The following is a 13,591-nucleotide window of genomic DNA, read 5'->3' as shown; positions in this document are numbered from 1 at the left end:
ACCACGGTTAACAACTCTGGGCTAACCCAAGAATTTATCAGTAACGTTAACTGTAGCCTATAGATAGACGACTAATCTAATGGTAATTTAGCCAGCTAGCACACCCGGCTTCTGCCTCAGAATCGCAGCGCTGTGAGGCTTTAGTTGGGATGAGAGATGACAACAGCCCCGGGGACACATCCACAGTCAGCCCCCAGCCAGCTAGCAGCCGTCCACTATCATTACAGCCCCAGGGACACATCCACAGTCAGCCCCCAGCCAGCTAGAAGCCATCCACTATCATTACAGCCCCAGGGACACATCCACAGTCAGCCCCCAGCCAGCTAGAAGCCATCCACTATCATTTCAGCTCCAGGGACACATCCACATCAGCCCCCACCACTAGCAGCCTTCCTATCATTACACCCCAGGACATCCACAGTCAGCCCCCAGCCAGCTAGAAGCCATCCACTATCATTACAGCCCCAGGGACACATCCACAGTCAGCCCCCAGCCAGCTAGAAGCCATCCACTATCATTACAGCCCCAGGGACACATCCACAGTCAGCCCCCAGCCAGCTAGAAGCCATCCACTATCATTACAGCCCCAGGGATATATCCACAGTCAGCCCCCAGCCAGCTAGCAGCCATCCCTGTCAGCTCTTAACTCCGGTGCTAAGGACGCAAACGAAAGTTTACTGAACCGTCGGGAAACAGACCCAGACACCCAAAACGGAACAGCGGCCATTCAAAATTTTACACCTCTGTTAGAGTTACCAGTGCCCCCCCCCCTTTTGCTTTTAGCCATACAGTTACAGTCTACAGCTAGCTAAATTTACCAGACAAAACAGGGATAAGGCACCAAAAATTACTAATACTAATAGTAGCTAATTTAAAGATGTAGTAGCATTGGATCTGGACGGGTACAATAACTCTGGAAGCTGGAAGGGGATTGGCGCGATTTCGGTTTTATTTTCAATATCGCTACAGCCCTACTAAAGATACAGCTACTCTAGATGGCATTGCCCTGGCACCCTTGCAATGACACGCTCACTTACAACAAACCTCAAGAAAATCCTTTTTTCACCTTTGTAACACTGCCAAAATGAGGCACATACGGTCTCAAAACAATGCTGAAAAACTAGTCAATGCATTTGTTACTTCCAGGCTGGGCTATTGTAATTCCTTACTATCAGGTTCCTTAAATAAGTCCCTTAACCCTCATGTTGTCCTCGGGTCAAATTGACTAGTTTTCCTATATCAATGTTCTTTTAAACTACCCAATTGTAATTACCTAAAATAACATGATTGATTCCACACAATGCTCTTTGGCAAGTACAAATCTCAACTTTCATTCATTTTGGGGTGCCCTATTCAATTTTATAGCATTGGAAAAAACAAAGTGGTTTTAAAACAGTATTGAGTAAAAGTTGACATATTCCAGTCTGTGATTATCCATCAACATACATTCCTTTAATTTTAGTCTAAATTTATCCTAATTTCTGCTTTTCTAATTCAAACATTACTAAAACTTTAAGTTAAAAAATGTATTTACCATAAATTCTAAAAAATAACTGTACAACTAAAGATAATAAGTTAGTGTTACGTAGTGTTGAACATTGGGTGTCAAGTGTTAAAAAAAGGGACAAAAATGTTAGAAAAAGTAAAAAAATAAAAAGCGTCAACAAAGTATGTGTAAGTGTTGATTTTCAATTTTGATGGGAAGACAAAACAAGGGTTAAGACTCTCCAGCTCATCCAGAATGCAGTATCTGCACACACAGCACCCCTTCTCTTCTCTGCTTCTCTTCATAGTCGTCAGATTCATTGACCAACCCTTAGAGAACTGCCTCAGGTTTACCTTGCACCAACTCTTAATTATGCTGTTATACTTTTAGACTGCCAGGGAACTCCCTTTGAAACACTGAGCTCCTCTCTCCTTCCATCTGTGTGGATCTATGTTCCAAAAATGCTTGTTACTAACTTAGCTCTGGGGAGCTCATTCCCCAGAGTCCTTATGTTTTTTCGCCCAGCAGTTTTCCTTGGATTAGGGTGGCACCTAAATCATGGTTGTAGCTCTTGCCATGCTATGCCCTGATACGTTCTGCCATGCCCTGCTATGCCTTGCAGTGCCCTGCTACAACCTGTAACGCCCTGCTACGCCATTAACAACTACTATTTCTAGTCATAGTTCCATTATCTTTATTGTGACAATTATTGTCATTGTTCATCACACCCCCAACCAGCAAGTCTTGTCAAAATTGAAAGCATTATTTTAACAGTGTTTTCACATCTTCCTCAATTAGAAGACTTTCCACCACATTTGTGCACTACCACTATTTTATTTCTCATGAATAAAGGCACTTTTATCCCAGATGTTTGAACACCTAATAAAGATGCCAAAACCCCAATCCCTACAGCTCCATTTGGCTAGATGCTGTTTGTACAGTCTGTGCTGCCCTATTCTTCCATTGCAAATGTTTTCACCTCGTTTTTAGACATTTACCTCAGTCGAGGCAGCGTCTCTGGTGAACTTTGTTCCACACAAATTGGCCTCATCAGACCTTTTTACTTCTGGAAGTCATGGTTGGCTGACAGTTGCTCCAAATGGTGAAGAAGTTGGAGTTTACAGTGTAATGGACTCCGTCTGCAGACATGTGCAAAGGATGACTTGTGTGAGCTGGCAGCTCTTGCTAGTTTGTCACTTCACTCTCCAAGTGTGTCAGTATCCCTTCCTGTACACCAAGAACACACACAATTTTACTCCCAAGCCACTCATCTAAACCTTCAATGTTTTTTAAGCCAAGGACCCCATAACTGATATAGAGCAGAGACCCCCTACTACATATATTGTATATAATTAAGTTGCATATTTAACTTGGCCAACAATAACGTGTAGGGCGGCCTTTATACATACCCTTTTTGCATAGAATACTAAGCTATAAAAATAGCCTAATAATTGTTTGCATGATTTAATGTAAAACATCCATGTGGCACAGTGAATCCTTAGGATTAACTCTATCTGTGGATCTTAGTGACTACGTTACCTATATGCCAGTAAGCATTTACGACAATCTATTCTTACATTTAAGAATTGAGGCCCCTCTGTATATACTCTGATGCCCCCCTAGGGGTCCTTGATCCCCTGTTGAAGATCCCTCCTTAAAAGATAAGGCCAGTGATATTCTATACTGTATTCTTATTAAATAATACCAAGTAAGTAGTTCAGGTATGTGTGAATGTGCAACATCAGCAAAATGACAACGACTGGGCTGTGCGTAGGCTTTGAAATGAATGAATGAAATACATCACATTGTTAGTAATACCTTAAGCTTTGGTGCTGTCCGTGGGGTATTTTATCCCCTTCTCAAATGCTGGGGTTTTCAAGGACTGAGTCTTGCAGGTGGTGGTTTATGTTGCTGATCTTTCTACAACACGCTGCAATCCTTCCAAATGGCCAACATTTGCTATTACTGTAAACAAACCACACGTGCATGGCACCCTTTGCCCTTTTTACTATATACGTTGTGCCAGGGTCGTGTCGATTCAGTGGCTTCTTCTCTGAATCAGCAGCTGTAGTAGCAGCATATGTTAGTGGCTGCTGTTCGAGTACAACAGCAAAAAAACAACATATGTACATCAGCCACTGCCACAGGTAATTGTCATCTTATATGCAGATAGGCTGATGCAGTCAACGAGCAGATATCGATAAATGGGTGGTATGGTGGCTCAGTGGTTAGCACTTTTGTCTCATAGCAAGTTGGCACTGCAGCATTTGATCCTCGGTTCAGGAAGGGCCATCTGTGTGGAGTTTGCATGTTCTCCTTGTTTTTGCGTGGGTTTTCTCCGGGTGCTCCAGTTTCCTCCCACAAAAAAAAGGTAGGTAAATAGGACTACTGTTAAAACTTAGCCGTCTGGCTAACACTGGTGCATGTACAGAAATATTGATTAATGTGCATTGTCCTAATCAAATCAATCTACATAAGAATCTAAATCAGTGCATCACTAATAAATACAAGAGCACATACAAACACACATGTACAGTATAAGTACACAAACATGGCATAGGGGTCTGTGATTTTAACTGGCACCAGTATGCTCATTTCATTGTCAAGTACAAGTGTCAAGTTTCTTTGTGTTAACACAACACTCTATTTTTACACACAAACACCCACATAAAACTCTATAGGCCTAATTTCTCAGGCTACCCAAGGGTGATAGAGGATGGATAACGTGCCAAGAGAAAAAGTAAAAACAATCAGCATGGGACAGTAAGCCCTGTCCGGTATTTACTGCATATACACTGATCCCATTATGTTAGCAGAGCAGTTAGTGTAAAAGTTAAAATAATACCAGTGGGCTGTTCTCAAAGGGAAATAATGACCGACAAATTCTTAATGAGACATGACCCAGTTCAACCACTATGCTATTGAAAGAAAATTTAGATTAGGTACAACTAGCAATGTTTATGTTACACGTATGCTTTGTTTTTTGAACTATCAACCCTACATCAATGCAAAGCAGTTTACCTCACTGTTGGGAAGGATTCCAGTGCTCTTCAGTGCATATGATTTATCATTGTTGATTTAACTTTCACGGTTAAAGCGTAACTCATGCCAAAATGCAACCTAGGGTGTTTTTGTGAATGTACTTAAAGTCAAACTTTTGTTTAAAAGCAAAATTAGGACGGAAAGGCCACTCCAAGTATCACCAGGGGCTCTACACATGAACTCCAGCATTGAGAACATTTTTTGTGCACAAAGAGTTTACTAAAAAAGACTCACTTTAGCTGTTGGTGTTTCCGTTGTTGACTTCTTGCCAGCAAAAAAGTGTTGATCTCCGAATGCAACGTAACAGGGAGGAGAGTAAAGATGGAAAGCTCCATAAGCTTAGTTCCATATAAATGCACAGATAATTCTTTGTTTTGTTGTTAGTGAAAATCAATATTGACCTTGTCGTTGAAAAGGTAGCCTCATATGAGAATGACAGTTCTTCCTATGGAGTCCGTTCCTTCGCATTCAGAGATAGACACTTCTTGTAATACGGCGGATAGCGTAAACAACTGCTAAAGTAAGTTGTTCAAAACCTTTTTTAGTAAACTCTGTGTACACAAACGATGTTCTCAATGCTCAAGTTAATGTGTAGAGCCCCTGGTGATGCAACATTTCAAGTTGTGTCGGGCCTTCTTTGTGTTTTAAAAATAGCTATCTTGATGCTATCACAGTAGTGCCCCTAGCACTCCCATTCAAAAGGCTATTTGACCGAAAAAAGTAAAAATACGGTAAATCTTAAAAGTGGCCTTTCCGTCCTAATTATGCTTTTAAACTAAAGTTTGACTCGGGTAAATTCACAAAAACACCCTAGGTTGCATTTTGGCAAGAGTTACGCTTTAAAACAAGGCTGATTGTTGAAAGGAGACACCATGGTAATGGTTACATCCATTGTACACTTACGCTAATTCTAACAAATGACGGTACTTAGAGGGGACAGTCATTATTCACTTATCAACTGCAAGAGGTCTCGGAAGTCTCTGAAGACTGAAAGCCATTGAAGTCAAAGAGAAAAAAAATACAGGCATATTATATATATATATATATATATATATATACATACATACATACATACATACATACATACATACATATATATATATATATATATATATATATATATTTATTAGGATTTCAGTTTGTTTTGCAAGCACAAATTAATGGGAGGAAACTGTGCACACCACAGGAGAGGTACAGTTGATCACTATCTTTATTGGGAAAAATATCTAACCGCCAATTCTGTAGGCACTACAACTTGTCTTGTTTTACAATCATGATGTATTTGACCTCTTAATCTTAGCAATAGATCTCCGAGGTAAATTCCTGGTTGTACACACTCTTGAAAATACATGATTTTCTCGCCTAAATGTTTTACCAAAAAAAAAGTGATACAGTTCCCACGTACTTTGGCCCTCTGGGATGTGCCTGAGGTCACTGGGAAGTAAACACTCTCAATTTTTTGTTCCAAGTCTCAGTCTTATTCAAGGCCTTACTGAGTCAGAGCTACAGAGGTTAGAATACAGAATTTCTATTTCCGTCCAAGTAAAGCATCTGTAAAATGATTAAAAAAACACTACTGTAATCAAATTAGATTGGCTACATACAAAACTAGTACCATAGCCACATGTCTAAACTTAAAATAGAAAAAGTCCAGAAGAAAAACACTCAGAAAATTGATATTTTATGAAGTTATTTCTACGAATATGTCTGTGCGTTTTTCTTATTTCCTTTCAGAAAAAAACCCAAAAAGTGCAAAATACAAAACTTCTCAAATAAAAAAACACATCCACATCACTCACACACATACTTGAAATAGTATACTATATTCATAAATTTATAGAAATAACTAATTATAAATTGATGAAATGATGAAATGCAATAATTAAGGCCCTATTTTTGCTCTGACAGAGCTGCAGCCATCACAGGGTTAAAATTTCTGGTCAAGTTTGGTATCAATCAATTTGTCTTCTTATTGGCTAAACAGGTAGGCCGGTTTCATAACATCTAGTTTTAACTGGAAGGAATAGCTGTCAATCTTTCCCACGATGGTCCTCCCTGAACTCTGCAACATGATTGGCTTCTATTAGGGCCAGCTCAGGTTACACTAGATTGATTGGCTTACGTGACCCTTCAAACATATCTTCAGCCGCAACAGAATCAGCCGGTGTGCAGAGTAACAGTGTGTCAGACACAGCCGAGAAGAGAGAAGCGATCAGAAAACAGAAATTATGAAATGTTTTGCTTTCTTTACGTTGAAACTCGGCCAGAAACTACATGATTGTGAGGGGACCAGCTTGTTTTGGATAAAATGGCTTGAATGTCCTAATTCCTTGGATTGTTGGCGATGTAGGAAAAAAACGTTTTGGGCGATCTTTCACCGCTGTGAATTAAGACACGAGGAAAAAGGAATGGATGCACACTCGCCTTTAGACACTAGCGGCGCAGAATCTTTCTTTATTTCTTTACTTCATAACAGGATTATAACGGCTATAAGTCATCTTATGCTTTGTGTGTGGGCTTAATGGAATCATGAGACTTTAAGCTTGCAAATGGTGTGCTGCATAAGCGTGTTTATGAAGAGTTAATGCTTGCAATTTATGAGTGGAGAAAACAGTCCCGTCAGCGGGACGCTGTCGGACATGAATTTAAAAATGTACATCACAATAAGAGATACTGATAATGTGCGTCATTAAATATAGATGATAAAAGTTTGACACTTTTAATTTAAGTAGTCATTGTGGGGTCGGATTTTTGCCGAGCTACTGCCAAGACAGGCACTGAGTAGCAGGAGGACATTGACATTGTACTACATTGTTGAAGTGCATTAAAGGTGTAAAACATCATTTTGTATCACAGCAGTGTGTAAATCATATCAGCCCCTTACCATTTTTCTCCTCCAGCAGCCACATGTTGCTGAACAGTGTATCCAAACTGGGCTTGCTTAGGGCCTTTGATGATCCTGGGGTTCTTTGTGTCGATATTGAAGCAGTCGTGGAAGCCTTAAAAAAGAAAAGGCAATGTTCATCAGCATTGGCTAAAGAAGATACCCTTAATGACCCGACGTCTAGCAGTTGTCTGTACCACGTAGTGGTATCTCAGCAGCTTTATGAATGTCTGTACTGAAAGAAGCATTCACATTAACATTTAGACCTCAGCATCTGGCCTAAGTGCAACAAACAGCTGCAAAGTCATCCTTGCGCATCCTTAAAATAAGCCCTACTCTGTCAAGTGCCTGTTAGTCACCCTGCACCAGTCTAAACAAAGACTTCTCTCATAAAGAAACCAGATACTAATTGTTAACGTGTTGCAGAACAGCTGAGCTGTCTGTCACATTTGACTGACATTCTTCTATCAGACATCAGCTTTTGTTTAAGCAGCATAGTACCAATATTACCACCTACCTGACGAACGTTTAACTAGAACTTTTTTCCAAGCACCAATCTGGCATATAATATATGAGACCTAAATCTGATCTAAGACAGATGTAAAATCTGTGATTTACATTTCAGTGGTGAAGGAGCCGAAAAGGCTCTTGAAATGTCCTGTATAGAAATTACCTAACACCTGCATCCTATCACTACTTAATATCTTGCAACTGCAATTATACGATTGGTAAAGAGCCTCTGCAAGGAGTTTTGTTTTTATAATGCAGTTAATAGAAGGTTCAGTGTAACCTGACAAGTAGTAAGAGGGTAAAAAGTAAAAGCTCCTGTGATCAAAGCAAATCTGTTTTTCCGATTGTGTGTTTAAATTGCTCCAACACCTTTTGACAGCTTACCAGGTGGGACAAAAGAGGAGAGAATGTCTGTTTTCAATTAGAATACCATAGTTTTTTTTCCCAGATTCTGCATGTTACCAAGTTATTGTGCCATTATGGCTAATTAATGGTGATAGCACTATTTGACTTTTCGAATTTCCATCAAAAGAGGAGAAGTTTGTCTCTGTATGAGGACTTTGATGTGATGAGATTTTCCTTTTGGCAGAGAAGGGGAAAAAAACATAATCTTCTCCCACTCTGACTTTCTCTCAATCCATCTCCGTCTTCTACTTAATCCCCGGCTGATCTCTGTCTCACCAGAGCCCAAACTTATTGAGAGTCTGTGCTGATTGCTCTATTGATTTTTCACCTACTCTACACTCACAGATCATACTTACAGTAGGGCTTAAAGATTCTTTAATTCACAAAATATACTACGGTACATTGGGACTATACTCCACTTTTTCAGCACCAAAACAATATCATTAAGAAAAGAAATTAGGAGGGACAGTTAAGTAGACATTATGCTTAATGAGACAGAAAGATTTGTTCTGTTGAAGTAGAAGATTATTGCTTAAAAAGTAAAGTGTTTTCTCACAGTTTAAGCTGCACAGCTGAGCTGAAAGCACAAAGGCCTGTTCTTTAAACAACTACAAACTCCCCCACTTATTGCATCTCTGTGGCTTTTGTCCACACACTGTTGGGCTTATTCAATCCCTCGTCCTCACGCTAAACAACCTCACTCTCAGCTTCCTCCCCATCTGTGAGGCTCTGGTGTCACTTCAAGTTAAGTGAGCCTTTTGTTTCCTATGAGGGGAAAATTCAGTTAAATGTAAACAACAAGGTGAAGGAATGCTCAACAGTAGGAAAACATGTAAAATTCAAATTAACCCATAACAGATGAGGTCAAGTTCAAGAAATTTGAACCTAGGATTCTCTTTTAATGATGTGAATGAAGTTAAACTTAATGAATTTTCTTTGGCAATTGTTAAGCTGACTCTACATACCTAATGGACAAAATGATGTGATTGTGCAGGTTAGTATATCACATAAAAATATATATTACTTAAGATAATCATGCTATTACTCACTGTTATGCAGATACATTTTTAGTCTCTTAATACAACTACAGTTATGATATGTTAACCAATAACAATACTGAGCTGCAACGATTAATTGGTTTGAGTGATTGTTTATGAATAAAATGTATCTGATTCCAGCTTCTTAAATGTTAATATCATCTAGTTTCTTTTATTCTCTATGGCAGTAAACTGAATATCTTTGAGTTGTCAAAAAAAAAAAGACAAGACCGTCTTTTTATAGACCAAGCAACCAATTTCTTAAATCAAGCAAAGATTTGACATAATAAACGGATAATGAAAAGAATTGTTAGTAGCAGTCCTAGTGAGTTTAGCATCTGTTTCACTTTTATCACTCTCATCTGCATTGTAAAGATAAACAGAGAAACCCAAGTTGCCCACATTAAATAGTACTTTTAGATGATTGATGAGAGATAGATATATACATACACTGTATCTTGTGTTGGTTTAGAGCTGCGTCAAATGCAAAAGCTTGTGGTGTAGCAGTTTGTGGTTTTACTCCAAAGCCAACCCCACGCAAGATTTAGCTTTGGAGGCCCCTTATGGTGCCAGTATACTTCATGAGAACTGCTAGTCAGATGGTACAATAGCTTTGGAAACAATTTGAAACACACAAATTTGAAAGTTATTGGCCAGCTGTGCAAAGTAAGAACTATTTCTGTTACTTTCATTTTATCATTGCCACTATAACAGCATGTTCTGGGATGACGCTGAACATCCCCGCACTCAACCTTAAATATCAAGCATGTGGTGCTCCCCTTCCAGCTGAAGGACAATCGTCATGACTTCAAAACAAGGAATTACATTTGAAATGTAAAGGGTGATAGCATGCTTCACTATCTTAAGTAAGTAATGGGGTTGTATCATGACATTTTAATAATAGTAAATGTGTTTGTGCTGGTCAAACTCCCATCAGTATTCCTATGTAACACTACTTTTTAGTCCAGATTAAAAGTGTCCATGTTCTAAAACACAGTGCTGTAGTAATACAAAGAGCTGTAACCAAACTCAGCTTTTTGTTTGTTACATGGCAGAAAAAGATGCATTTATTTTGGTGAGCAGTTGTTTACACTTTTAAGCAAAGGACAGGTTACATGTTGAGCAATACAAATAGTAAACCAACTATCTACTCCCGCTGTTCCTCAGCATGTATCAGTAAACCTGAGACTGAAATTGAGGGTTTTGGAAACTGCATGCAGTGTCAAAACCATCACAACCCCAATTGTACCACACCAGGGCATTATGGGAGTAGTGACAGCCACAGAGTGAATGAGTCATTCCTTTCTCAAGGCTGTCCAGTGACCAGGTGTATACAGTATATCACCCTGATTGGCAACTATAGGCCATTTGTTCTGGCCAATGAAAACCTCCATTAAAACAAATGGCCATCTCTGCCATGGCAGACCCTTAATGTAAATAGTGACACATTCTCCACATTGTTCATTTCCTGTTGATGAATGGTTCACATGTTCAGCTGGTGTTTGATCCTTCCCCCAAACATCCTCTGGTTTCTGTTTATCTAGAAACAACAAAGGTATGACAGAAAATAGATTGTTGGGAACAGACAGGTGTATGAAAATCAAATAAAGATCAGTAGGTAACTCTTGACAGTGTGGTGGTCAAGGGCAGTGGGCTGTACCGTTTTAAAGTCTCTCCATCATTGTTCAACTGGACCACACTAATGTGAGACGTAAATGATTTAATGCTTGGATGACTTTTAAGCATTTAAAATTAATTCCCAAAGATGCAATCACAGAATAACTTAAGTCTGACTAGGAAATAAGCAAAAGCTAAGACAAGGAAAGTGTCAGGGTGAAAGCATAAGAATGGAGTTTCCATTTCGAGCTACTAAAGAGCAATTTAATATTCCCAGTAATATCAGCAGCTCCTAACGTAAGGTCAGAGTCTTGCTGGGTTTCCTGTGTACCGGCTTCCATGCCCAGATAAATAAACCTCAGGCCGGTGGCTGCCGGTGCAACCCACATTAGTCCGCTGCTGCCTTTGGCCCAACACCAAGCTGCAGGAGCTCACCGCACAGACCCACTGACATAGAGCAGCTGTGCGGGTTGCATTGTGCAAACTGCTGGCTTGGAGACATCCTCCTATCAGACAGGCATTATTCAGTGTAATATGGTTTAGGATTTATGAAAACATACGGTAGATCACAATGATGTGTGAGTGTTTAGACACTGCATTACAACTGCATCTGACATAAAAATACATCACAAAAGCAACAGTACCATTTTTCCATTGATCAGTTCTGGGTTTACATTACAATGGTTTTCTCTGGAAAGACACTTCACACATGACAATATACTTTGAAAGATTTTGGCACCTTATATTATATTTTCTCCGCGCAAATGTAAATACACTGGGAGGCATGGGGTAATTCATTTTGCAGTCCATAATATTTCATTTTGATGGGGCATTTTAATGTGAACTACCCCCAGGAGATCTCTTGCTACTAACATATCAAGTCTCAGTAAATGCCAACTCACAAAACTTAGTTTTGAAAATAGGATCTGGACACAGACCCAAAAGGCAGTCAACACAGCATGAAGGAATGTCTGACCAAATCCCTGACCAAATTCCACCAACCAAGGTATAATCATCAGATTTTTGGAACAACTGTAATCAATCAAGATATTGAACCAAAAAAAAAAAAAAAATACTGTGAAACACAACCTCCACCCAAATTTGTTGGCAAAGGTACAGTAAATACCTGGGACTGCTAATTACATGTAATTGATTTTATACAACAATAATGAAATTTACTAATTTTATATAAAAAGTGTCCACGCAACAGAAAACTCCAAGCAAGCTTGGGTCAAGTGTTTAACACACTAACCAACATTTTTTTTAATATAAATCAGTGTGTAATGTAAACAGAGTTGCAAAATGCAAGTAAATAATTATCATTACCAACTACAATGAATTATAAGCCGTTTCAGTCAGTGGTTGTGTTTGCAAATGTTTGTTCAGTCTCAGCACTCTCATTAACTACATGCTTAGCAGCATCAGTAAACAGCATTCTTTAGTAGACTGTCCCCCAAGACAAACAACAGCAGCAATTGTTTCAGCAAATGCCCCAAAACGACACTGATTTACGTTCAAGCGGCAAAGCCCTCAAGTGGTCGAGAAAACTATTAGTCTTGTCCATTGATAGCAAAGAAGGAAGCTGGGTGACATTATTATTGAGCCGCAAAGTCTTCATAAGGGAAGAGGTCCAGGTGGTTGTAGGTGTCGAAAATACTTTGGACTTGACTAAGTTGTTTTGGTGCCTAAACACTACCAAACCTTAACCACAGCATTATCACATCATAAAACTGATGATTTGTAACAACAGAGGCATCAGATCAGAAAACACTTATAGGTGTTGTTTTGGAGGGCAATTGCTAACAAGGAATTTGAGCATTTAGACTGCCAGCCCATATTAGGATATCCAGATTGTATCCAGGTTGATTTTAGAAAGCCTGGACAACAAAAAAAAAACATAGTGAATGTGATTTTTCCAAGTCTGATGCACTCCTCAGTCCCAACTATGGTCCAAATGCTCTGGCATCTCAAATAGGACACACAGCGATGACGTCAAATTCAGAGTGGCAAAAGTGCTGAGCAGAATCAATGCTGCTACGGGCTGAGCGCTATGGAGGACAACATTAAGGAGAACAACTCCTCCGTCGCTCATGAAATAAGGCAGTGGCACAATTTATCAAGCTTCATGCTGGTGAAACAGCTAAGCATGGGTCACTCGGAATACAGCTGTTATAAGTGGATGATGATGACAGCCTCCTGAATTAGCTTTGGGAAACGGCCATGACAAAATTGCTACCATGCACTTTTAGATTTACCCATGAAGAAAAAAATGGACTTGGCATATATGTAATTTATTATCAGATAACTCATGGAGTATTATTGTTTACTTAATCCAGTCAGAATCTGGCAAACTGTGATTCTGCCTCCAGTTAGACCATTTAGTATGTCAGCAATTAATTAGCAGTGTTATTTTCAGTGCACTCTTCACAACAATGAACATCTAATAAAATGAGGAAATTCTTTTACATAGTTAAAAGTTTATATATTAGTTTACATAAGAAATAAACTTGACATATCTTGTTGGAATATTGTTTATGATGACATGTGCCTTTTGGGGACAATCCTGGTGATTGTATGGGAGAAAAGAAGAAAAAAAAAAAAAAAAAAGAG

At 39.1% G+C, this 13,591-nt stretch overlaps 1 protein-coding gene across 5 annotated transcripts in view; it reads right to left on the bottom strand.

Moving 5' to 3' along the window:
- The window catches only part of itga11a (integrin, alpha 11a), a 72,200-nt gene that overhangs the window by 37,480 nt on the left and 21,129 nt on the right, over positions 1–13,591 (bottom strand). For all 5 annotated transcript variants that reach the window (XM_032517804.1, XM_032517815.1, XM_032517795.1 and 2 more), the window contains one exon: positions 7,413–7,527. In XM_032517804.1, the coding sequence (XP_032373695.1) occupies positions 7,413–7,527 (115 nt within the window). The remainder of the gene's footprint in view (positions 1–7,412; positions 7,528–13,591) is intronic.

This window comes from Etheostoma spectabile, chromosome 1 (assembly GCF_008692095.1).
Source record: "Etheostoma spectabile isolate EspeVRDwgs_2016 chromosome 1, UIUC_Espe_1.0, whole genome shotgun sequence".
Classification (NCBI taxonomy): Eukaryota; Metazoa; Chordata; class Actinopteri; order Perciformes; family Percidae; genus Etheostoma; species Etheostoma spectabile.
This window is presented reverse-complemented; position numbering and strand designations above follow the sequence as displayed.